General features: G+C 43.4%; 1 protein-coding gene across 1 annotated transcript in view; it reads left to right on the top strand.

Moving 5' to 3' along the window:
- The window catches only part of SLC4A5 (solute carrier family 4 member 5), a 110,187-nt gene that overhangs the window by 75,025 nt on the left and 9,545 nt on the right, over positions 1-25,617 (top strand). Inside the window, exons 14-21 of the mRNA XM_060187548.1 lie at positions 572-705; positions 1,630-1,901; positions 6,829-6,884; positions 8,465-8,665; positions 12,465-12,578; positions 14,760-14,921; positions 16,736-16,914; positions 18,226-18,298. Coding sequence (XP_060043531.1) covers positions 572-705; positions 1,630-1,901; positions 6,829-6,884; positions 8,465-8,665; positions 12,465-12,578; positions 14,760-14,921; positions 16,736-16,914; positions 18,226-18,298 — 1,191 coding nt within the window. The remainder of the gene's footprint in view (positions 1-571; positions 706-1,629; positions 1,902-6,828; positions 6,885-8,464; positions 8,666-12,464; positions 12,579-14,759; positions 14,922-16,735; positions 16,915-18,225; positions 18,299-25,617) is intronic.

Raw genomic sequence — 25,617 nt, 5'->3', positions numbered from 1 at the left:
ACTTAGCAATATGTCTGTTACATAGTAATTATTTAATGGACTTTGAATGAATGAGCAACTTGAGCTGCTGAAGTAACAGTTGTTTGAATGGGTGAATAGTTGGAGTCATAGATGGGCTGCCCTCTGTGAGTAGGATGGGAATGAGGACAGATATATAAAGAAGTCCTGTTTTCTAGGACCTAGAGTGTCACAGGAAATCACTTCTGACTTTTACCCAAATGGAATTAGGAAGCAGTGGTTGGTAGTGGGGGTGGTGGGGCTGGGGGAGGAAGTAGTGCTGCTGATGATACACTAATGGAGGGTAGGTTGTGGAGTAGGAGGTAAGGAATAAAATTTGGGGACAAAATCCCCCCCCCTTTTTTTTTTTTACCAGATCTCTGCTAAACTCAGGCTTCTAGTAGTACTGGGGTTTGAACTCTCACACATGAGAGTCCTAATGCATAACCATAATGCTCTGAGATAATGACTTTGAATAAATGGTAGATACTCTTGCCTAGATCCTTGGTGACTTAGTCGACACAAAAGGCCCTTTCCTCTTCTTCCACTGAGCTTCTTCCTTTTGATGCCCCAGGGAGTGATGGAGAGCTTCCTGGGCACTGCCATGGCTGGATCCTTATTCTGCCTCTTCTCGGGACAGCCTCTCATCATCCTCAGCAGCACGGGACCCATCCTCATCTTTGAGAAACTCCTTTTTGACTTCAGCAAGTAGGTCTTCCCCAGTGCCTTCTGTCATGCTTGGGCAGTCTCCTAAGACAAGAGTAGAGGAACATTCCTGAAGGAGAGACTTGTGAAGACAGAGATACCCAAAAGATGTCTTCTTCACCCTTGGGAAGGATGGTTACATGTCTCCTGAGTCTCTCTAGACCTACTTGTAAGGCATCTTCATGCATATTATCATGACCCAGAGGGAGGGAACGAGGTAAAAGAGGAGAGAATTCCCACCACTCTGTTGGTTCACAAGCAATTATGGTTTGAAAGTCGGTGCAATGTATGAAAGTCTTGAGCTGGAGGTTAGATGTTATATCCTGACCCAGGCTATCCCCATTGTCACTCTAGGCTCAGTTGCCTCATCTACCACATGAGGCCATCTCTAAATTCTGCCCCAGATTTGTATTTCTGTTGCCCTTGTTGTTTTTTTATTGTTGTCTTAGTTATTATTGCTGTTGTTACTGATGTCATTGTTGTTAGATAGGACAGAGAGAAATGGAGAGAGGAGAGGAAGACAGAGAGGGAGAGAGAAAGATAGACATCTGCAGACCTGCTTCACCACCTGTGAAACGACTCCCCTGCAGGTGGGGTATCCTTACACTGGTCCTTGCATTTTGCACCACATGTGCTTAACCCGCTGCGCTACTGCCTGACTCCCAATTTTCTGCTTTTAATGAATTCTGGTCTTTCTTACCAAATGTGTATAATAATATGTGCTAGAGCCTTCTTTCCATTCCAGAACCTTTTCTAGAATCCTCAAAGAGGAGACAACTCCAGGTGTCCTTGTCCCCCATCCTCCCAGAGCTCCCAGGAGGCATCTGTGCACAGCGGGGAGGGAGATGAGCCACTCATGGTGGCTTGGGGAGCTGAGGGCAATTGAGAGCCCTGGAATGGAGGCCCCTTGCTTCCCTCTGCTTTCAGAGGCAATGGTCTGGACTACATGGAGTTCCGCCTCTGGATTGGCCTACACTCAGCAATCCAGTGCCTTATCCTGGTGGCCACAGATGCCAGCTTTATCATCAAGTATGTCACCCGTTTCACCGAGGAGGGCTTCTCAACACTCATCAGCTTCATCTTCATCTATGATGCTATCAAGAAGATGATTGGTGCCTTCAAGTACTACCCCATTAATATGGACTTTAAGCCTGACTCCATCACCACCTACAAATGCGAATGTGTTGCCCCAGACACAGGTGACCGGTAACCCCAGAGGTGCTCTGGGCCCCACCCACTCACTTCCCTCTCACCCCACCCCCAGCTTCCCTCACCATAGCTCTCTATTCAAATTCAGGAGAGTAAGTCTGACTGGGAAGGGCTATTCAGCCAAAGGCTTACTGTTCCAAGGGGGTAAATGCAGAATCTTGAACCCAGTCTTGGGATGGAAATCAAGGAGATAATAGCTCTATGTGGGATTGCAATAGTAGATCTCTGGATTATAGTCAGGAGGGAGCAGGGAAACTCTAGTAAGGGGTAAAGGCATGATTTATTATAGTATGTGGAAGATGTGGAGGTCACATTGTCAGGACTGTTCCCTGGGGGTGGAGGGGAGTGCCCACTTCAGGCCAGAGGTTAGAGTAGATGGGACCAGGAACCTCTCCCAGCTGCATGACTGCATGGCACCACAGGCTCTCCTTGACACATTGCTATCAGTGTGTTCACATATACTGCAAGGTAGGACACACCAATGGGATGAGAATCCCTACATATGGGGACACATCCAGAGTAGAGTGCTGGTCAAGGTGGGGAAGGACCTGGCAGCCATGCTGTGTGAAGAATAGTTTGAGAACCCAGAATGAATCAGTTTTTTTTTTTTTTTGGCCTCCAAGGTTATTGCTGGGGCTCGGTGCCTGCACTCCAAATCCACTGCTTCTGGAGGCCATTTTTCCTCTTTTGTTGTCCTTGTTGTTTATTATTGCTGTTGTTATTATTGTTGTTGTTGTTGCATAGGACAGAGAGAAATAGAGGAGGGGAAGACAGAGAGGAGGAGAGAAAGATAGACATCTGAAGACCTGCTTCACCGGTTGTGAAGCGACCCCCCTCCCCCACAGATGGGGAGCGAACCTGGATCTTATGACTTAACTTCTTAGAGAGGTATGAGAGGACTATCATATCACAGGTGGCTGCATTCTCCCTGTGTAACTACAGGGTACAGATTAAGGACTGTGGAGTGGAAGTTTCAGGGAGCCAGATGCTAGATAAACTCTGGGAAATTAGAATAGCTGGAGTCATTACTATAGAAGATACTGATTCCCTTCAGTGGTAGTAACAAGTTAGACTAACACTATCGAGTACACTACCTATATCTGCCAAAAGTATTTTATTTTATATTTTATGATAGAAACAGAGAGAAACAGAGAGAGAAAGAGAGAGAGAGAGAGAGAGAGAGAGAGAGAGAGAGAGCCCTTCAGTACAGTGAGGCATGGCTTGAACCGAATCACACACATGGCAAAAAAGCACACTAAGTGATCCCTGAACTGAGTGGAAGCCTGAATCAGCTAACTGGTCAACTTGATCATTCTCAGGGCCATTTCTGTTCAGTTCCTTTCTAACTGGGGAACTGTCATCTGGTAAGTGAGGGGTTTCCATAATCTGAACCACTGGGTATCCTTCATTGTTATAATTATACCCCTAAGAACTTTCACTGGGATGTGCCTGCTTCCCAGGATGCTATGGGACAAAGGCCAGAGATTCACCCACAGGTCTCTGAGCACCAACAGGCTGGACCCACAGGGAACAAAGTGAAGTCCAGAGACCACCCAAGGTCACACTGAACCTCAGTGTTTCTAGCTAGGAGAGGACATCTTTGCTGGCCCTGCTGGCCTCATAGAAAACTTGTTTGAAAAGTTACACATCTATGCCCAGATTGGGCTAGAATCTGACTTGAGTAGCTATTGTGCCAGTCAGTCTTAACAGAGACTATTGATAAAAATTGATCATCAGCTAATCAAGAATATTTATCTGCCCAGTCATTCTACACTACTTGAAGCTTTGTAGAAAATGTATACTTTTTTTTTTTTCAAGTACTGCTCAACTCTGGTTTTTGGTGGTACAGGGAGCTCAGAGTTGGAGGCATGAGTATCTCCTAGCATAACCACTATGCTGTCTCCCCTGCCCTAGATATAGACATCTTATCCCCAAGGGCTATAGTTTTTGTTGTATCCCTCTCCCTCTGTCGCTACACTGGTTTAATAACAGTGGCTAGGATTTTTTTCCTTCACCAATTTTGAGCTATTTCATTAACATGTGAAGCTATGTTTCATTAACATAGGTGAAGCTATGCTTTACCCTGAGCCAAGGCATGATGCTTGCCCAGGGGATTGAGGATATCCTACTTGCAGGCCCCATTCATTCCATTCTAGGCCAAGCCCTATCTCTGTGAACTTGGCCTCATCAGGGCTCTCCCTCTGATGCCTGTGCCCACTAGTCTATGGCTTCATTGCACTGAACATAAACCTTCCTACAAATATGGCTTTTGGAATTACATGTCTTTAATTTACTTAGGAAATATCCCAAATTCTGGGGTCTAGTGAGCATTAGCTAGTCATAGGACAAACCAAATCTGAGGATGCCCAAGGGACAAGAGTATATAAAATAGAATTTGAAGGAAACAATGGTATCCATCTGCCTCCAAATTAGCCTATTTCTGCAGGCCTAGATGCCTGTTGCCTCATCCTTTTAGGTCATTCTATTGCTGTGGGTCTCCAAGTGTGGTCCCAGACTAGCAGCATTAATGCCAACTGACAGCTTGTTAAGTATGCAAGTTATTGGGGCCCAGCCCAGACCTTCTGAATTTATATAATTCAGGGATTAGGTCAACTATGCTAGTAACTAATAGTCTGGGTGATTTTGATGCATGCTTAAATTTGATAATTTAAGGCCTATTAAACTATTAGTAAACCGAGTCAGTTACTCACCATAGTAACATTAGAGTCTCAGTTTCTTCATAGAGTGTATAGGAGTTGGAACCAGGATAAGTTAATTTTGAGGAGCTGAATTTAAAAGGAAGATAAAAACCTTTAAGAGATTGGGAAGGGAGAACTCACTGCAGATGGGTTCTTCTCAATTCCAGGTCATCCACTTACTAATTGTTCCAGATTCCTAGTTTTACTGCAAAACCAAGTCTATATAGCTCTCTGTCATTCTTCACTATTTGGGGGAGGGGGATTAAAAATTTAATCTGTTTCCATTGTAACTGATTTGTATTCTATTTATGGATGCTGCATACTCTGATTTGGCTGCTTTTAATCCCAAGTGAGTACCACTTTGTAAACACTAGAATTTAAACATATTTGATACTTAGACCCTTTCTAGAGTTTTCCATGTTTGATTCCTTCCTTCTTCACCTCAAAGTGACTTTCAGATATAATCCTACCAAATTCTTATCTAAAAGCATGACTAAAGCTAAGCAGAAGATATCCAAGGAATGTCTAGTCCAGCAACCTTTAACAATGAAAAGGCTTCTAAACTTGCTAGTTCCAGCATTAGCTGGAAGGCATGAGTTGCCCGGCTTAATGTTTTTTCCTACTTTCTCTACACCATTGTTAATTGGTCTCATGGCCTATGGTATAAAGAGGCAGACGGTGGCCCGGATTTCTGTTAAGTGAAGTCTTCTTTAGGAAAGCTTGTAGGATTAGTCTCCTCTATACCAAGACTGAATTCTTTAGCCATTCCTATGCCCCTCTTCCCTAGAAGTGGATAACATAGAAGGACTTTGTGATTACATCTGTCCTGTGCTAACATGTTGATGGAAGCTTCAAAAATAGCTTTTTCCTTCCTCTGTTTCTCTAATGTATTGTGGAAAGTTAGCAGGAGCCAAATTCAAGGTGCAACATATTTCAGATTTATTGCCAGACAACTGGTTGGGAGGCCTTCCTTCTTCCTCTTTCTCCATACTATCTGAAGAGAAACTTCTCAGGGGCTTTCAGTTGGAGAAGGAAGGAGTGAGAGAGCTGACCCTTCTCTGCCATGTGTGTAGAAACAAGAAAGGTGAATAGTTCTCCTTTGTGATGAATCCCCAGGGAAGAGGACTATAGTTCCTCTCAACTCTTCTTCTGATTTCTGACAGATGCTACTCCACTTACAGTTAAGAGCCACTGAGTTCAGAGGAAGGAAATACCAGATCAGCACTGTGAAATGAATAGCTGAGAGCAGCACCTTTAGGCTCCTGGTTCTCCTTCAAGGCTTGGCCTTGGGTTTAAATGTACTCAACTTGCATTCAAGGGATCAGTTAGAGAAGATAATCAACAAGGTCTTACATGCCTAGCTGTAATAAAGACAAAAACAAATCACCTGTGACTGGTCGGAAAAGAAGGGCAGAGTATGGAGGGACTGAGGAGAGGCATTGGCCTATGTCAAGCTGAAGTGTACACCCCATCTGCCTGGGGTGGATCATCACTCTGGCAAGTTCCAGCTATGTGACCTTGGGCAATGCTCTGGCAGATTATATAATCCCGCTGGACCTCAGTTACCTCATCTTTTAAAATTAGACTTCTTGGAGGTTTAGAAACTTAGCAAGGTAATGTATGTAAGGGTTTGACATAGTGCCAATTTTTTCCCCTAGTATTTATTAACACAAGACAGGGAATGAGAGAGAGAGAGAGAGAGAGAGAGAGAGAGAGAACGAACACCAGAGCATCACTCTGGCACATGAGATGCCAGGAATCAAACCTGGCTTCTAAATCCAGCATTTTACTCACTGAGCCACCTCCCAGACCTCTAAATGGTTTTTAAATCTAAGAACATAGACATGGATGGGCCTGGTGACTTCTTAGCACCCACAAAGCACATTATTCAACAATTTGTCTTAGCTCTTTGGTTTTGCAACAGCTTCTTTACTTCTATTTTGAAAGCCAGCCCTCCAAGGTCAGACAGCAGCTATTCTAGTTTGCCCTGGCTAGTCTGTCAGAGTGGGGCTTGGGCTCCCCCCTTCCACCTCTACCTTCCACTGGACAAAGCGAGGAGAATAAACTGTAGGGGTGTGATGAGCCTCCCTCACAGTGGAGGCTAATCTTTTACTCTGAGGAGTGGGAGGGAGATAGAAAAAGACAGGGGCTCAAGGAGATAACAGGCTTCAAATGCCGCAGTTGCTGACCCTTCTCCATATCTTGTGCTTATCCACAGCAAACACAACTGTGTTCAATGCTTCAGTCCTGTTGGCACCAAACAACACTTCTTTGGTAAGTTCTTTCCTCTTGTATGATGCATTTGAATAGCGTTACTTGTTGGGAACATGAGGAAAGAGTTGGGAAAGACACTTACTTACCTGAGACACCAGTTTTGATCCCTGGCACCAGAAATGCCAAAGCTGAGCAATGATCTAGTCTCTCCCACACATGCACACACTGTCTCTCTCATAAAAATAAGTACATCTGGGGCCAGCAAGATAGCTCACTTGGATAGTGTGCTTGCTATGTCATAGGTTTGAGTCCAGCCTCCACCACACTGAAGGAAGCTTTGGTGCTATAGCACCTTTCTCTCTTGTCTCTATCTGAAAATGTTAGCCTGAATTAGTGAAGCCCCAGTCAATGAATGAATGAATAAATCAGTCAATCTTTTAAAAAGTCTTTAGAAACAGACCATCTATGGCAACTCAGATTTATTGAGGTCAGTCCAGCTGTCCATCAGGGCTACATGTTGAATTTAGAAGATGCATGCTTTTATTTTAAACATGTGCTATCAAAACATATATTTGTGTCAAAACATACAGCCCAATGATTCCTTGGGAATACCAATGTACCAAATATACCAATATATTTTTGATTTTTAAAAAATATTTATTCCCTTTTTGTTGCCCTTGTTTTTATTATTATTGTTGTTATTGATGTCATCATTGTTGGATAGGACAGAAAGAAATGGGGGGGGGAGACAGAGAGGAGGAAAAAAAGGTAGACACCTGCAGATCTGCTTCACCGCCTGTGAAGCGACTCCCCTGCAGGTGGGAAGCTGGGGGCTCGAACTGGGATCCTGATGCCAGTCCCTGTGCTTTGCGCCACATGTGCTTAACCTCCTGCACTACCACCCAACTCCCTATTTTTTACTTTTCAATCACTACAGTTTTCTTACCCTGAATATTCCATACAGTTAGTATCTGTTTTTTATGTGGATACATTAATTTTAAATATGTACTGAATTTTACTATAAATTATTATTATAGTTAGAAACATAAATGTATCTACACATATGTACATATGCATATATATACTTGGGAACCTACATATTTACTTAGGAAGGTATATATAGGGGAGTATATATAGTTATAGACTATATATATTTTCACACATATATAATTTTTTGTGTCTTGACCTTTAGGCATCTGTAATGCCAAAAAAGGAAATAACTGAAGAGACTGATCTGTGAGGTCTGATGAGGGTGGAATATAAACCCCAATTGGCGAGGGACATGCTTAGAGGAAGTATAGTGAAAATAGATGTGAGGCTGAGCTGAGCTAGGAGCTAGGCCTGCTGAGGAGAGGGCAGCCCCTCTCTGTCTTTGTTCTTTTTACTACAAAAGTGCTGCATCCCAGAACACAATGAAGAGGCGCTAGTCAGCAAATACCTCACCTCTCTAAGGCACTCACTGCCTGCTTGTCATTCCTTGAATCAGTGTTCCAGGAACTTCACTCTCTTGCCAGCCACTCTGGGGCAGAAGGAACAGTACCCCTTAGAGTCTGGGGAGGATGTGTAGGACTGCATGGGAGGGACACAGTTGACCTGCTAAGAAGATCCTGACCCCTTATCTCCTGTGCTTCCTTTCCAAGTACAATCCTCTTAACTTCACAGCAATGGACTGGTCTTTGCTGAGCAAGAAGGAGTGTTTGAGCTACGGTGGGCATCTGCTTGGGAATTCCTGCCAGTTCATCCCAGACCTGGCACTTATGTCCTTCATCCTTTTCTTTGGGACATACTCCATGACCCTGACCCTGAAGAAGTTCAAATTCAGCCGCTATTTCCCTACCAAGGTAAGCTCATCCTGCAATTAGGAGGGGTTGCAATTTAGACGATTCTCAAGAAGTATTGGCTTATTGAGTTCTTTCACAATAAGAACACAGATTTGTAATCAGAAGTGGGTTTCTTTTTTTAAATTATTTTTTATTTAATTTTTTATTTATAAAAAGGGAACATTGGGGAGTCGGGCTGTAGCGCAGCGGGTTAAGCGCAGGTGGCGCAAAGCACAAGGACCGGCATAAGGATCCCGGTTCGAACCCCGGCTCCCCACCTGCAGGGGAGTCGCTTCACAGGCGGTGAAGCAGGTCTGCAGGTGTCTGTCTTTCTCTCCCCTTCTCTGTCTTCCCCTCCTCTCTCCATTTCTCTCTGTCCTATGCAACAACGATGACATCAATAACTACAACAATAAAACAACAAGGGCAACAAAAGGGAATAAATAAAAAAAAAAAAAAAGGGAACATTGACTAAACCATAGGATAAGAGGGGTACAACTTCACACAGTTCCCACCACCAGAACTCCATATTCCATCCCCTCCCCTGATAGCTTTCCTATTCTTTACCCCTCTGGGAGTATGGCCCCAAGGTCATTGTAGGATGCAGAAGGTTGAAAGTCTGGCTTCTGTAATTGCTTCCCCGCTGAACATGGGTGTTGACTGGTTGATCCATACTCCCAGCCTGTCTTTCTCTTTCCCTAGTGGGGAAGGGCTCTGGGGAAGCGGAGCTCCAGGACACATTGGTGGGGTTGTCTGTCCAGGGAAGTCCAGTTGGCATCATGCTAGCCTCTGGAACCTGGTGGTTGAAAAGAGAGTTAACATAGAAAGCCAAATTGTTGAACAATCATGAACCTAAAGGCTGGAATAGTGCAGATGAAGAGTTGGGGGGCCCTCCATTTTGTAGATAGCAAGTAGGCATATTTTAGTTAAATGCCAAAGGGCCTGTAGCTATACTAGTGTTTGTTGTTGTTGTTGTTGTTGTTTGTTTGTTTTTGTTTTTACCTGAGCTTGAAATCTGATATGCAGGTGGATCCCAATTTTGTGTGGGGAGGTGTAGTCATGGCTGGCAGAAGGACCAGAAAGCTGGATCAGGGAAGAGAGTAGCTCCCAAATAGGGGAAAGGTGTATAAATATTGTTGACTGTAAACCCCATCGATTTGATGTGGTCTGGGGCCCATATTCAGCTTAGGAGCCTATGTGACCTCTGCATCCCTGTGGATCTGATCTTACATTCTGTGGTCATAAGTAGGAATGTTCCAAGCTGCTGCAATATTAGGACCCATCTTCCTCAGGTGTAGCATAGAGTATGTTGTCCAGCCTCCCTTTGGAGGATGGAACATTTTCTACCGTTGTTGATCCAAGTTGAGGGCAAGGTCCTATGGGGGCTCACAAAGGGGTCTATTATGTTGTTCCTGCTAGGAATGACCAGTAACAATGGAGAGAGGGATTTATTCGAGGTGTAGGCCCATCATGTCTGTTTGGGAATCTCAGGAATCCCCGAATAGGGTCCCAGCTAATGGGGTGGCCTGATAGTGATTAAAGTGTCATCGTTAAAGTATGCCAGTCTCTTGCCCTTATTCAGCTTTTGCAGTCCTTGCTTTGCTAAGGTTAGCTTTAGAGTGAGTGAGAGAACTGTAATAGGGAAGTAGGTGAGGAAGGTGTCTAAGTCTAATTAGATACTATTTCATTATGAACTTGATGCTGACTCACTACAGACTATTGTGTATTTTTGCTTTCAGGTATATATTTTGCCCTAATTTATGGATACATGTGAATATATGCTCTATCTTAAGAGACCTGTTCTATATCTAGGTTTTGGGATTTTGTTAGGAAGTGAACCTCCTGGAATGGAATTTGAGAATACTGTGATAGGAAAGGTCTCACCTGAGTAATGAAGGTGAAGGGTTGACATTCCATGCCTGACGTCTCTGGACATAGTCTGAAGTGAAGCATGCAGAGGTGGTACTCCTTGAGTTGATTAGGTTGGGATCGGCGGTTGCAATATCATTTGGTATGAATTGAGAGAAGCGTGCAGGAAAGTGAGCCCCACCCTAGAGGTTCCAGGACTGGGGGAAATATAGGCTCTATAGAGGAAGCAGGAGGTTCTTGCTATCTTAGGGTTTAAGAAGACAATAAATAGTTATTGCTATAATCACATTATTTGGCAATTGGGTTAACTTTGAAATATCCCTTTGCTAGGATTTGCTGTATCATACACAACATCTCCATAACTTATGTCCTTCGACATTATTTGTATATAGCTGTGCCACCGGTTGCTCTGTTCTCCCTCATCTAAGCTTTTAAGAGAGTCAACATATGAAAGACTCAGCCTGTGTATTAAAAAGACTCAGTCTGTGATATAAAAGATTTGATTTCAATCAATTTTTCCCCTCTTATATTAGTTAAATAGTGATTTATATGACTACAAATTGATAGGAGTGTACATAAACACCATTCCCACCACCAAAAGACTGTGTCCCAACCCACTCCCTTCCCCTCCCTCCCACCCCCACCCCGTGAAGCTGAACATCCACCCTCACCCTCAACCCATCGTTTTCTCTTTGGTGCCCTACTCCAAATTCAGTCAGGTCCTGCTTTGAGTTTCCCTTTCTGTTCTTCTTTCTCAACTTCTGTTGATGAGTGGGATCATCCCATACTCATCTTTATCTTTCTGACTTAGCTCACTTAACATAATTCCTTCTAGCTCCGTCCAAGGTTGGTCAGAGAAGGGGGGTTCATTGTTCTTAATAGCTGCATAGTATTCCATTGTGTATATATAGCACAGCTTTCTCAGCCACTCATCTGTTGTTGGGCACCCGGATTACTTCCAGGTTTTAGCTATTATGAACTGTGCTGCTATGAACATAGGTGTACACATTTCTTTTTGGTTGGGTAAGAAGTAGGTTTCTTTAATAAGTCCCTCTGACAGCATTTAGTTATTTCTATCTTCAACTTTATTGTGTAGTGATGTCTTATGCTTAAAATTTTTCTTAGGGGGTTGGGTGATAGCACAACGAGTTAAGTGTACATGGCGCAAAAGCATTTAATTTCAGACATACAGGAAGAGAGAGACAGTGGGAGAAAGATACAGAGTGAAGGAATAACACCACAGCTCTGTTCATGTAACTTCCCCCAGTGCTATGCACAGTGCTCCCATGTTTTGAGCCCAGTTGACTTGAACCCAGGTTCTCACACTTAGTAAAATGTACACTCTACTGAGTGAGCAATCTCCTAGCTCCTATTGCATGTCATCCTAGTAGTGATTTTAAAGGACTATAGGGAATAAATTCAGTGAGCCATTACCTGCCCTTGCCTTTCCTATTTTCCTTTTTGCTTTTATTATTATTATTATTTAGAAATTTCAGTCTTTGAAGAATGTAATTGTCTGTCATACGTTTTTTTTTTTTTTTTTAAATTTTTATTTAAGAAAGGATTAGTGAGTCATACGTTTTTTGTAAGAGCTTGCTCAGAGTACTGTCCTTGTCCTCCCCTCCCCTGATGGGGTTCAGTCTTCAGCAGAGACTGGCTGGCATGCCACAAGGATAATACAATCTCCACTTTGACTACAATATACCAAGCCCTCTAAATGAGCCATAATTCACTTATGCCTGTGAGATAGGTACCATGATTAGTTCCATTTTCAGATGTGAAAACTAGGACTCCAAGAGATGGCTTCCCCAAGGTCACACATCTGGCAAGGGCTACACCAGCATTTGAATCTAGATCTTCAGAGCCCAAGCTCTTAAACCTTCTCTTCTTTGCCTAAGGATGCTGTTCATGTGGAGGTGCGTGGGGGCTTCACTCGCTTATCTTTTTTCAGGTCCGGGCCCTGGTAGCTGATTTTTCCATTGTCTTCTCTATCTTGATGTTCTGTGGGATCGATGCCTGTTTTGGCCTTCAAACCCCCAAGCTGCACGTGCCCAGTGTCATCAAGGTTTGCCCCTGTCGCCCTGCTCTAGGCATTTGCTTTTCCTACCTACTAGCTATAGATTCTCTCCCCTCCACAATGATCAAAGTTTCATCTCCTCTCAGGCATGTGGATTTGTCTGAATTCTCCACCTTTTCAAAAACCCAGGGGGTGGCTTGTGAAGGTGGGCTGGGGACATTTTCATATGACATGCTGAGGTTTGGCCACTGGTTGGGAAGGCATTTGAATGCAGCTTGTAACCTACCTGAAGCCTCTTGATTTCCATTTATGGGTCTATAACTTCCTGGCACTCGACAGTCTACAAGTTCCATCTAAAAATCTATTGAAAATGATCTTCTAGGGGGCCAGGTGGTGGTGCACCTGGTTAAACACTTAAATTACAGTACATAGGGTCATATGTTCAAACCCCTGGTCCCCACCCACAAGGGAAAAGCTTTACGAGTGTTGAAGCAGGGCTACAGGTGTCTCCCTGTCTCTCTCCCTATCTCCCCCTCCACTCTCAATTTCTCTCTCTCTGTCCAATACTAAATAAATAATATTTTAAAAAACTGACCTCCTAGAACAGAGTTTCTCAAAGTTTAGCCTTCAAACCAGCATTGCATTGTCACCTGGGAACTTGGAAATGAAAACTCTCCGTCTCCTTCCAGACCTGTGAAATCAGAGCCTTTGAAGGCAGGGTCTATAATTCTGCATTTATTTATTTGTTTTTTAAATATCAGTATTGTTTTCTTTTTATTATTTTTTAAAGAAACTTTTTTCAGTTTTTAAAAAAATTTTAATTTATTATTGTCTTTATTTATGGGATAGAGACAGCCAGAAATCAAGAGGTAGGGGGGTAATAGAGAGGGAGAGAGACAGGGAGACACCCACAGCCCTGCTTCATCACTTGTAAAGCTTTCCCCTGCAGATGGGGACCGGGTTCTTGAACCCAGGTCCTTGAGCATTGTAATACATGTGCTCAACCAGGTGCGCCACCACCCCGCCCCATCAGTATTGTTTTCTTAAAATATTTATGTAATATCTATTTATTTATTTGATAGGACAGAGGCATATTGAGAGAATGAGAGACAGAGATAGAGATAGAGAGAGATACCTATAGCACTGCTTTACCACTTGTGAAACTTCCCCTATACAGGTGGGGGCCGGGGGCTTGAACCTTGAACCTTGAACACTGCAATATGTGTGCTCTACCAGAAGCACCACAGCCTGGTCATGTATTCTTCATTTAAATAAATATTTGCCGGGGGGGGGTGTTCAGGGACCAGCTGAGGTTTGAGAAGCACTGCTTTCAGAAATACCCCATTGCTCTAGAGTTGATGCCATTTGCTTGTCACTAAACTCTAGACCTGTTCCCTCATAGCTATCTAAATGGGGCTGGGAGATGTAGGTTCTTGAACTGATCCTTCCTGCTAGTGGAGGCTTGCCCTTGGGGCTATACTATACTATTCTCCTAACTTAGCTTCTTGTAAAACTCACATTGGCTTTCAAAATCAGAATCCGTTTTTTAAAACTTCTTATTATCTTTATTTATTTATTGGATAGAGACAGCCAGAAATCAAGAGGGAAGGGGGGAGATAGGAGGGAGAGAGACAGGGAGACATCTGAAACACTGCTTCATGACTCATGAAGCTTTCCCCCTGCAGGTAAGGATGGGGGGGCTCAAACCTGGGTTCTTGCTCACTGTAACATGTGTGCTTGACCAAGTGTGCCACCACCCAGCCCCAGAATTTCCCTTTCTCTTAAATAAAACAAAAGAGATCCCTATTCTAAATAAACAAGACTGGGTTGATGTTCTGTGTTGTGTAGACAATTCTGTATTGCTCCTCAGGCAGGAAATTCAGAGAAGTGGAAACTTCAGATACTGGACCCATCAAACTCTTGAATCATGATTCTTGGGCCTTATTTCTGCTTCTTATTTTGCAATTACCAAAAGTTATAACAGCCTCACCACCACATTTCCCCACATTTCATCCTTTAGCAGTTGCTGCAAATTATCTTTTTTTCATGTTGGCGTGCCTCTGTAGTCTCTTTATGCTAAAGCTTCAGGTGTTTAATGTCTTAAAGGGGAAAGATAGTGTTTGAGAAGTACACCAGGTGAAGAAGTGGCAGAGGAGGGCTTGTAGGGCAGGCTGTAAGCACCCTGGCAGAAGGGAGAGAGGAAGGGCCCTTTCCTTTTGCTCCATTCAGCCCACGCGACCTGACCGAAGCTGGTTTGTGGCCCCCTTTGGGAAGAACCCCTGGTGGGTATACCTGGCCAGCATCCTGCCTGCCTTGCTGGTGACTATCCTGATCTTCATGGACCAGCAGATCACGGCCGTCATAGTCAACCGGAAGGAGAACAAGCTGAGGGTAAGGCTGGTGCTAGGAGCAGACACAATCCTTTCTTCCCACAGCATCTGGAGGACCAAAAAGGGAGGTGGAGCTTTTATTTATTTTATTTTATTATTTTTTATATTAGATTTCATTTTATTTTGCTGGTTTTCATAAAATGTGCTGTGTTATTTTTTTAATTTATTTTTTATTTAAGAAAGGATAAATTAACAAAACCATAGGGTAGGAGGGGTACAACTCCACACAATTCCCACCACCCAATCTTCATATCCCATCCCCTCCCCTGATAGCTTTCCCATTCTCTATCCCTCTGGGAGCATGGACCCAGGGCCATTGTGGGTTGCAGAAGGTAGAAGGTCTGGCTTCTGTAATTGCTTCCCCACTGAACATGGACGTTGACTGGTCAGTCCATACTCCCAGCCTGCCTCTCTCTTTCCCTAGTAAGGTGGGTCTCTGGGGAAGCAGAGCTCCAGGACACATTGGTGGGGTCTTCAGTCCAGGGAAGCCTGGCCGGCATCCTGATGGCATCTGGCACCTGGTGGCGTTTCCAGTAGATGTGGAGCTTTTATTTTTTTAAGCAAGCAAACAAACAACAACACAACCCATGCCATCTATGAAACAAAACATGAAGGGTGGGGGTATTGGGATGTGGTGCTCTGGATAAAGCCGTGGACTTTCCCATAAAAGGTCATAAGTTCAAGTTTAGTCCCTGGCAGCACGTGTATCAGAGTGATGCTCTGATTTTTTTTCTCTTCTACTGTCTGTTTCGATAATAAATGAATAAATAAATAGATAGATAAATAAAATACTAAAAACAAAACAAACAAACAAAAAAACCTGAGGCTAGAAGAATGGCATTCTGGGTTTTGTGTGTGTGTGTATGTGACCTTGTGACCCTCACTTTTGGGTAAGATTAGCAGGATTGATCCCAAGCACAATACCACCCAAGATGGACAAATGGCACTGGCTCTTTGCTTCTTTCATAGTGACCCTCTAATTCTGTGCCTCCTTTTAGTGAGCTAGAGGCTGAGGGAAGATGCTAGTAGGGGTATTTTGACCCAGAACCATAAGATAAGGAACATCCTTAGCCTTCCTGCTTTTAGCAGGCTCCCTCCCTGCGCTGAGGATATTCAGCCTACCCCTCCCACTCCTCTCTCTGGGCCACTGAGGCTGGTCTAGGGCAGAGAGATTGAGGTTATTGGTAAGAACCTTTCTTCCAGGGGGCTGGTGGTGGCACACCAGGTTAAGCATATATAGTACAAAGTATAAGGACCCGCACAAGTATCCTGGTTCAAGCCTCCAGCTCCCCACCTACAGCGGTGTCGCTTCATAAGCAGTGAAGCAGGTCTACAGGTGTCTATCTTCCTCTCCCCCTCTCTGTCTTTCCCTCCTCTCTCAATTTCTCTCTGTCCTAAAAAAAAAAAAAAAAAAAAAAAAAAAGGCTACAAGGAACAGTGGATTTATAGTATAATCACTGAGCTCCAGCAATAACCCTGGAGGCAAAAACCAAATAAAAAAACAAAAAAAAACTTCTTCCTAATCACTCAGACCCAGGGCCTCTTCAAACCTGAATTCTTCTTTCCTCTCTCACTTCGTCCCTTCTCTGCTTTGTCCTTGTAGACAAGGTGGTAACCAAAGCCAGCCATAGGGTTGGAGAGACTTGAGCACCTCAAAGTGGAGGCCAGTTCTAGAAAGCTGAGGGGAGCCCTTGAATCATGTTCTACATGATGGCTGATTAGAGGGAGACTTCTGTTTCCCCATCTCTGCCTACCTCAGAACTTAGTTAGGACCAGACTTCCTACACAACTTCTCTTGCACCACCCTCCCTGCAGAAAGCTGCTGGCTACCATCTGGACCTGTTCTGGGTAGGCATCCTCATGGGCCTGTGCTCCTTCATGGGGCTCCCCTGGTATGTGGCTGCCACGGTCATCTCCATCGCCCACATCGACAGCCTCAAGATGGAGACAGAGACCAGTGCCCCTGGGGAGCAGCCCCAGTTCTTGGGGGTCAGGTAGGTGGCGGTTCAGGTCTGGGAATCATCTGAGCAGTAGTTAGGGGAAGGGGAAGCATCTTTTTCTTACCAGCAGGATATTTGGGTGGAAAGGGCCTCTGCTCTGACAGTCATGGAGCCCCAGGGATAGGAGTGATATTCTTGAGAGCTTGTTTGGAGGTTCTAGCAGGGGAGCACAGCTACTTGTACAGACCGGAGGCCGGTCCAGCTTTATATGGGGAAGGCCGTCCTCTTCACACATGGAATGGTGAGGGAGGAAAGGACACCCGCCTAGCCAGGCAGATCAGCTGAATCAACCCTAGGGTGACAGATGTCGCAGCCAGATTGCTCTCACATGCAGGAGTGATATTCCTAAAGGCTGGAAAGAGATAGATGAAAACTCAGGTCTAAGTGATTTTTTTTTCTAGATTTCAAACATCCTCTCTACACACATTCTCATGTATATGCCCCTCAGGAGTCCCACAGATCCCTCTAACTTATTCTCTTGTATCCCCTTCAAGACCACGCAGTGTCCCCTAGAACCCCCCCTGTGGTCTCAGGCCCTGTGCAATATCCAGCTTTCCCAGGACTGCTCTCACTTCCTGCCTCTGGGTGGCCTGTTGCTTCTGTTCCTTTGTTCACCCTTCTTCTCATGTCCCATGTTAGAAAGTATACCTCCCAGCCCCTGTGGCATCCAGGGCGAGCCCACAGTGGCTGTTCTAAGAGTGTCTCACCACTGCCTTAAGATACTCACTCTGTTCAGTGTGTTCCAAGCAAGGGTTCTCTAATCAGTCCTGAGTCCCAGCTAGCTGGGCCTGAGCAATCTGTTCCAAAGCCCCAGCTGCCCCAGGGTGACATCTGTGCCCGGCACTGAGTGACCATGCCTGCTCTGCTCCCCATACCTACTTTGCTAGCAGCAGGCCCAGTTTCCTGTAAATTCTCATTAGTTAAACCCCGCAGACATTGGCTTTTGTTACAGAGGCCAGGAATAATAAGCTTTTTATATTCCACTTCATCCTCACAACAGCCTGCCCAGGTATTTCTACTCTGTCTCTGTTTTACTCAGTCTGAAGGTATTTATGGCCTTGCCTAAAGTCACACAACTAGTAGGTCTCAGAGTCACTACACTAGACTGGCTCCTAATAACCTTACACAAATTTCCTTACCTGGGCCAGGGATCCCTCTCTTCCCAAGTATGATGTCAGCTGAGACTCATGCAGCAGGCTGACTCTCTAGAAAAGGGCAGCAAGGCAGAGGTCAGGGTTTCAGAGTAGAGGGCTGGAATGGCCATGGGGCATCCCCCAGCCCTCCTGACTGTGTGCTCTTCTCCAGAGAACAGAGAGTGACTGGTACCATTGTCTTCATCCTGACGGGCATCTCTGTCTTCCTGGCTCCCATCCTGAAGGTGAGGCTCTGTGTCTGTAGGTGGCCCTGTTTACCTGAGGATGTACTGACTTAATGGCTCTCGTGGTGGGAAAAGAATCCCGCTGGGGCTGTGTGGTGGTGCACCTCATTGAGCGCACATTTTTTTAAAATTGCTTTATTGGGGAATTAATGTTTTACATTTAACAGTAAATATAATAGTTTGTACATGCATAACATTTCCTAGTTTTCCACATAACAATACAACCCCCACTATGTCCTTTGCCATCCTTCTTGGACCTGTATTCTCCCCGCTCACCCACCCCAGAGTCTTTTACTTTGGTGCAATACGAGCGCACATGTCATAATGTGCAAGGACCCAGGTTTGAGCCCCACCTGTAGAGGGAAAGCTTTGTGAGTGGTGAAGCAGGGCTACAGGTGTTTCTCTCTGTCTCTCTTCCTCTCTATCTCCCCCTATCCTCTTGATTTCTGGCTGTCTCCAATAAATTAAGATAATAATTTAACAAAAAAAAAAAAAGAAGAATCTCACCTTGGCTGCTAAAAAGGGGGCAGGATCTTAGCAGGCCAAAGTGATGTATCTTCATTATCATGCCTTTTTTGATAGTATGGAAGAGTATTTATTTATTTACTTATTTATCCCTCCATCTAGTTTGAATGACAGTCTAGCTGAAAGCCTTTCTCATTGAGCATTTGATATATATCTTGTGATTCTCTCCTGGCTTTTAGAGTTTGTATGGAGAAATCTGCTGATAATCTTATGGGTTTTCCTCTGTATGTGAGTGACTCTGTTTTTCTTTCGCAGCCTTCAGAATCCTTTCTTTCTTCTTACTCCTGTCCATTCTAACTTTGATGTAATGTCTTGGTGTCTGCAGGTGTTGGTTGATTCTTTTTGGAACTCTCTGGGATTCTTGAATATTTATGTTCTTTCTGTTGTTTAGAGTGAGGAAATTTTTTTCTGTTATCTCTTGTAAATCTTAACTGTGTTTGCTTTTGTTTTACTTACTTACTTTTTTTTTTTTTTTTTACACCTCAATCCCTTGTTATGCCGCTGGGAATTTGGCTCTAATTTATCTCCCACAGGCCTTGAGGGTTTTTTTTTTTTTTTTTTTTCTTCTTTTCCTCCTCCAGGGTTATTGCTGGGCTCGGTGCCTGCACCATGAATCCACCGCTCCTGGAGGCCATTTTTTCCCCCCCTTTTGTTGCCCTTGTTGTAGCTTCATTGTGGTTATTATTATTGCCCTTGTTGACGCAATTCGTTGTTGGATAGGACAGAGAGAAATGGAGAGAGGAGGGGAAGACAGAGAAGGGGAGAGAAAGATAGACACCTGCAGACCTGCTTCACCGCCTGTGAAGCGACTCCCCTGCAGGTGGGGAGCCGGCGGCTTGAACCGGGATCCTTACGCCGGTCCCTGCGCTTTGCGCCACATGCGCTTAACCCACTGCACCACCGCCCGACCCCCGCCTTGAGGTTTTTTTTTTTTTTTTTTTTTATTTAATTTTAATTTTTTTTTATTGCCACCAGGGTTACACTGGTGCTTTGTGCTGGCACTACAAATCCACCACTCCCAGCGATCATTTTTTTCTTTTTCTTTCTATCTTATTTTTACTTGATAGAACAGAGAGAAATTGAGAGGGGAGGGGAGATAGGGACACAGAAAGATAGACAGCTGCAGACCTGCTTCACCATTGTGAAGCTTCACCCCCTGTAGGTGGGATGCAGAGGTTCAAATGCTTGAAGTTTTTTTAAAACTATATGTAAATTTTTCACTTCACTCACTCATTATTAAGAGAAAATACAGAGATAAGAAAGAGAAGATAAGGGAGTCACGGTAGCACAGCAGGTTAAGCACAGGTGGCACAAGGACCAGTGAGCCCCCCAGCTCCCCACCTGCAGGGGAATCGTTTCACAAGCAGTGAAGCAGGTCTGCAGGTGTCTATCTTTCTCTCCCCTCTCTGTCTTCCCCATCTCTCTCCATTTCTCTCTGTCCTATCAAATAACAATGACATCAACAATCATAACTACAACAATAAAACAACAAGGGCAACAAAAGGGAATAAATAAATATTTAAAAAAAGAAGAAAGAGAAGATAAGGGCGATGAAGAGGTAAGACATGAGAAGAGTTAGAAAACAGTGACTCATAAAGGAAGATGTTTTGGTCACACAACAGGAAGTGACAGATTGTGGGTTGGACTCCAAGTTCTCTCTCCTGTTGTCCAGTAGCTAAATCTAGATTCTGCCGAGCAATGGGCTGACAGCCAGTGGTCTTGAAGAGATGAGGAACCAGAGTGCTATCCTTGGTCTTCTCCCACCCCAGTTAGTTTACTCTGCTGCTTCATTTCCTGTTTGAAGCTAGCTCTCACCAAGCATGGCCTTAGAGTTAGGAGAATTTCTTCCTCACCCTTTTTCCACCCAATGGTCACACATGTCTATACTCACCTGTGGCTTACTGGGTTTCTGGAGAAATCCTAGTTGTCTGTTCTTGACTTTTCAGGGGATTTTTTTTTTCCCCTAGTTGATCAGGAGCACAATCTGAAATGGTTCCTACTCCCTAACCACACTTCTGGAACTTATTTTCATGTTAATATGAAACAGAGCAGCTAGGGAGTCAGGCGGTAGTGCAGCAGGTTGAGCTGCACAACAATAATAACTACAACAATAAAAAACAAGGGCAACAAAAGGGAATACATAAATAAATAAATATTTAAAAAATAGAGCAGCTGGAAAAATCCACTCTCCTTTTATTCTCTCCTTTTATTATTTATAATATGACCAGTTTTCTGGGGGAGACAATTATTGTGAGTATACGCTTTCTAGATGTTTGTAGTCATCTGTTTGATACATCTGATCTTAAGTAAAATTTTGTACTAATACTATTCATGTTAACAAATGGAGTAACATTTATTTATAATCTGTAGGGTCCAGGTGTATGAACTTTTATATCAACATCTGCCTACTCTACATTCTGTTTTTCTTAAATATAGACAGAAGAGAGAGTAAGAGAAAGACATTACATCATCGAAGTTTCTTTCTTTTTTTCTTCGAAGCTTCTTTCAATGCAGTGGGGTTCAGGCTCAAACCTGGGTTGTGTATATGGCAAAGAAGTGAGTTATTCTGGGGGTCAGGCGGTAGTGAAGTGGGTTAAGTGCACGTGGTACAAAGCACAAGGACTGGTGTAAGGATCCCTTTCAAGGCCCCGGCTCCGCACCTACAGGGGAGTCGCTTCACAGGTGGTTGCTGGACTAGCGCTGTCAGAGAGAGAGACTCTGGAACTCGTGGCTGACTGGGAACATAATGCAGGTTTTTTTTTTTTTTGGTCAGAGAAAATGCCTTTATATCTTCTGAGATGGAAGTGGCAGGTCGGAAAAGGAAATGGCTAGGAGAGGGGGTGGAGCAAAAAAAGAGCATGAATATAGAAAGCTTCCATAGCAGCTGTTGCCAAGGTTCTAACCAGTGGGGATTAACCCAATACCCTGCAGGCAGGATGGGTCTCAGGCAAAACAATGATTATGTAAATAGATCACAGCATCAAGCAATGCAGGGGACCTGGTGTAATGACCAACAGGTGGTGAAGCAGGTCTGTCTTTCTCTCCCCCTCTCTGTTTTCCCCTCCTCTCTTGATTTCTCTCTGTCATATCCAACAACAACAACAAAAAAACAAAAATAAGCAAACAAAAAAACATCAACAACAACAAGAATAACCATAACAAGGGCAACAAAAGGGGAAAAAATGGCCTCCAGGAGCAGTGGATTCATGGTGCAGGCACTGAACCCCAGCAATAACCCTGGAGGCAAAAAAAGCGAGTTATTCCACTATACCTACTTATTACATTCTGATTGTCACCAGCATATTATCATACAGTTTGACCCTTTTTTTTTCCAATTACCCATGTCACTCCCCCTTCTTTTCTAGTATCCAGTGTTCTTCTTGTGGCTTAAGAGTTTGATTTTGTTTCTTTATATTAACCTTAATATCTATTAACATGCCAACAAAGCATACTTAAATAATTTTGATGAAAATGATCCTGTGTATTATTATATTTGACACTGCCAACACCTTTGATGGTCAGTCTTTAAATGATCAATCTTTAAATCAATACTTGTTTTTGGCTGATATATAATAATTTTATATATTAAGTAGTAATGGAAACTCCTTTCTACTGCAGCTCTTGATTCAAATGTTATAGCTTTCCAAGCAGTGTACTATATTTCTGTAATAATTTATACATCTTATAAAAATAAGTAGGCTCTCAAAGTAGGGTAGGGTGCCAGATATGGAGAAATGTTAGTATTTCCCTGGCCACCATGGAGAAATTTTCATGGTTCCACATGGTCCTAAATGCTCTGATACCTTTTATTTTCTTATTTTTACTTATTTATCTTTTAGATATAGTTTATTATATACAAGAGGCTCACATGACCAGAGAGAAGGGTTTGGGGGTTAGGGAAAGGGACCACACTCTGGTATATTCATTGCTGGGGATTGAACCAGGAACCTCAGGCCTGAAAGTCCATTGCTTGAGAAGTTAAATTATTTCCCTAGCCACTGTTTTTAATTTTGTTATTACATTTCTATTATCTTTACTTACTTATTGGATGGAGACAGCCAGAAATCCAGAGGGAAGGGGGAGATAGAGAGGAGAGAGACAGAGAGACACCTGCAGCACTACTTCACCACTTGCAAAACTTTTCTACATTGCAGGTGGGGAGTGGGGCCTCAAAACTGTGTCCTTGCACATTGTAATATGTGTGCTTAACCTGGTGCAGCACCACCCAGCCCTGGTTTTTTTTGTTTTTGCTTGTTTGCTTTAGAGATTTAATAATGTAAATGCTCTGATATTTTTGTCTTCAATCACAAAGAGATTTGAAACAAACTGCTTGCCCATGCTCATTTAAAATAAGAGTGGAAAAATGGTAATTTAAATCGCCAGAAAATCTATGTGATAAAATTTATGGCAGGGACTGTTTATTTGTTTACTTATGACAGAGAACCAGAGCATTATTCTGACATAATGTAGTGCTGGGGATCAGATTCCAGACCTCATCCTTGAAAGACTGGCAATCTCCCCACTGTGCCACTTCCTGGGCTGTGTCACTTATCTCAGTTCATGAGGCTTTCTTCTCCTTCTTTTTTAAATATAGGGACAGAGAATGCACAGAGGCAGAGAGAGAGAAAGAGAGAGAGAGAGAGAGGATGGAAGAGAACACAGCACCAAAGCTTCCTTTAGTGCTGTGGGGGCTGAGTTCAAAGCTGGGTTGTGCACATGGCAAAGCAACTATCCAGATTTTTATTGGTTATAAGGTTTAGCATTTCTGATTTGACTATATCAAGGTATATGCCTTTTATAAAGGCAGGTTTTCAAGTTGTTAGTAATTAAAACATTGCCACCAGTTGACATCAGTAGTAAAATTGTATTGTTTTGGATAAAAGGAAAGATAGTTGGAAAAAAAGATATTTGTAATTGTTCAAGAAAAACATAACCCAGATCCAGATGTGAGATGCTAGAATTAGACCCGACATTTATATCTGTTAAGAAGAAAACAGCAGGGAGTCAGAAGAAAGCTCTCTTAGTAGAAGATGCTTCTTTTTTATTCTTATTATCTTCATTTATTGGACAGAGACAGCCAGAAATTGAGGGGGTAGGAGGAGACAGAGAGGGAAAAAGCGAGACGCCTGCAGCACTGCTTCACTACTTGCAAAGCTTTCCCCCTGCAGGTCGGGGTCAGGGGCTCAAACCCGGGTCCTTTTGCATTGTAACTGTGCAATCAGGTGTGTCACTGTAGAATATGCTTCTTACTAAGCATAAGACCCTAGGTTCAAACTCTGGTAAGGACAGAGTGTCATGGAGAGGACAGAGAGCACTGGAGGGAGCATCATGGATAGTGGGTGGTAGTGAGCTCTCCCCTTTTCCATGTCTCTAAAAAAAAAATAGAAAAATGGATCCAAGGAGGATGCTTGGCAGAATTCTGCATGTGTAAAATCTTGAGTTCATTTTCCTGTGCAAACAAAAAAAAATCAAGAAAATTATAGACTCGAAAATTTAGATGATTGTGCTAAGCTCACTCAGATTTAACCTCAGGAATGTGGTCTTTTCCTCAGTGGGGTCATCTTTTCTATCCCCCTGAGACAGTCCCTCCCAAGATGTTTCCATTCCCTATAACCTGAAAAGATTCCCTTTCCCCTCCTCCATTTTACCTTCTTTCTATGTATAAAAACCTTTCTTTTTTTCTTTTTGTTGAGTACTTTCTTCTTCTTCTTTTCTAATAGGACATAATACAGAGAGAAACTGAGAGGGGGGTGGAAGTTAGAGAGCAATAGAGACAGAGAAACATCTGCAGACCTGCTTCACTGCTTGTGAAGCGACCCCCCTGCAGATGGGGAGCCAGGGCTTGAACTGGGATCGTTGCGTGGGTCCTTGTACTTCATACTATGTGCACTTAACCCAGTGTGCCACTGCCCGACCCCCTACCTTTCTTTTTTCTTTATCTCTTTACGGCATCTTTCTATTTGTCAGATGGATTGCAGCATGACTAATGGATCATTTATTTTTATTTTTATTTATTTACTTATTCTCTTTTGTTGCCCTTGTTGTAATTATTGATGTCATTGTTGTTGGATAGGACAGAGAGAAATGGAGAGAGGAAGGGAAGATAGAGGGGAAGAGAAAGATAGACACCTGTAGACCTGCTTCACTGCCTGTGAAGCTACTCCCTTGCAGGTGGGGAGCTGGGGGCTCGAACTGGGATCCTTATGCCGGTCCTGACTAATGGATCATTTAATAAAGTCAATCATATCGTCAAAAAGAAGTCAGTTAGAGTTTTTATGTAAATTTTCAATCAAGAAAAATTTCTGTAGAGCTTTCTCAGTTATTTTTTTAGCAGCTGTAAATTTGCCCATGCCTGTCAAGCTAGTCATAGCCAAGTACTAGACTCACAGAGCACTTAACACTGGTAAATTGCTTACCCAAGACCACAGCTCAACTGCAACCTTTAATACTCATTTTTTACCACTTTGTGCAGGAAAGGCTGATTTGCAAGATTGTTCTTATCACAGGGGTACATACTAACATCTCTTCAAGATATGTGTCAGCATTCCTCACCCATCACCGAGTTGTCCTCTCCCTCCAATGTGTGGTGCTGGATTACGTAGCCAGCAGATTAATGGGGAATTCTAGACTGTGGCCAGCTCACTGGTTGGGATAGAATACCCTGGGCCAAAGGCGGAAACGACTTACATGTGCATCAATAAATGAACAGATAAACAAAATATGTGATACTGACCAGCTTTTAAAAAGGAAGTAAATTCTGTTGCATGCTACAAAATGGATAAATGGGGGGTCGG

This window comes from Erinaceus europaeus, chromosome 3 (assembly GCF_950295315.1).
Source record: "Erinaceus europaeus chromosome 3, mEriEur2.1, whole genome shotgun sequence".
Taxonomy (NCBI): domain Eukaryota; kingdom Metazoa; phylum Chordata; class Mammalia; order Eulipotyphla; family Erinaceidae; genus Erinaceus; species Erinaceus europaeus.
This window is presented reverse-complemented; position numbering and strand designations above follow the sequence as displayed.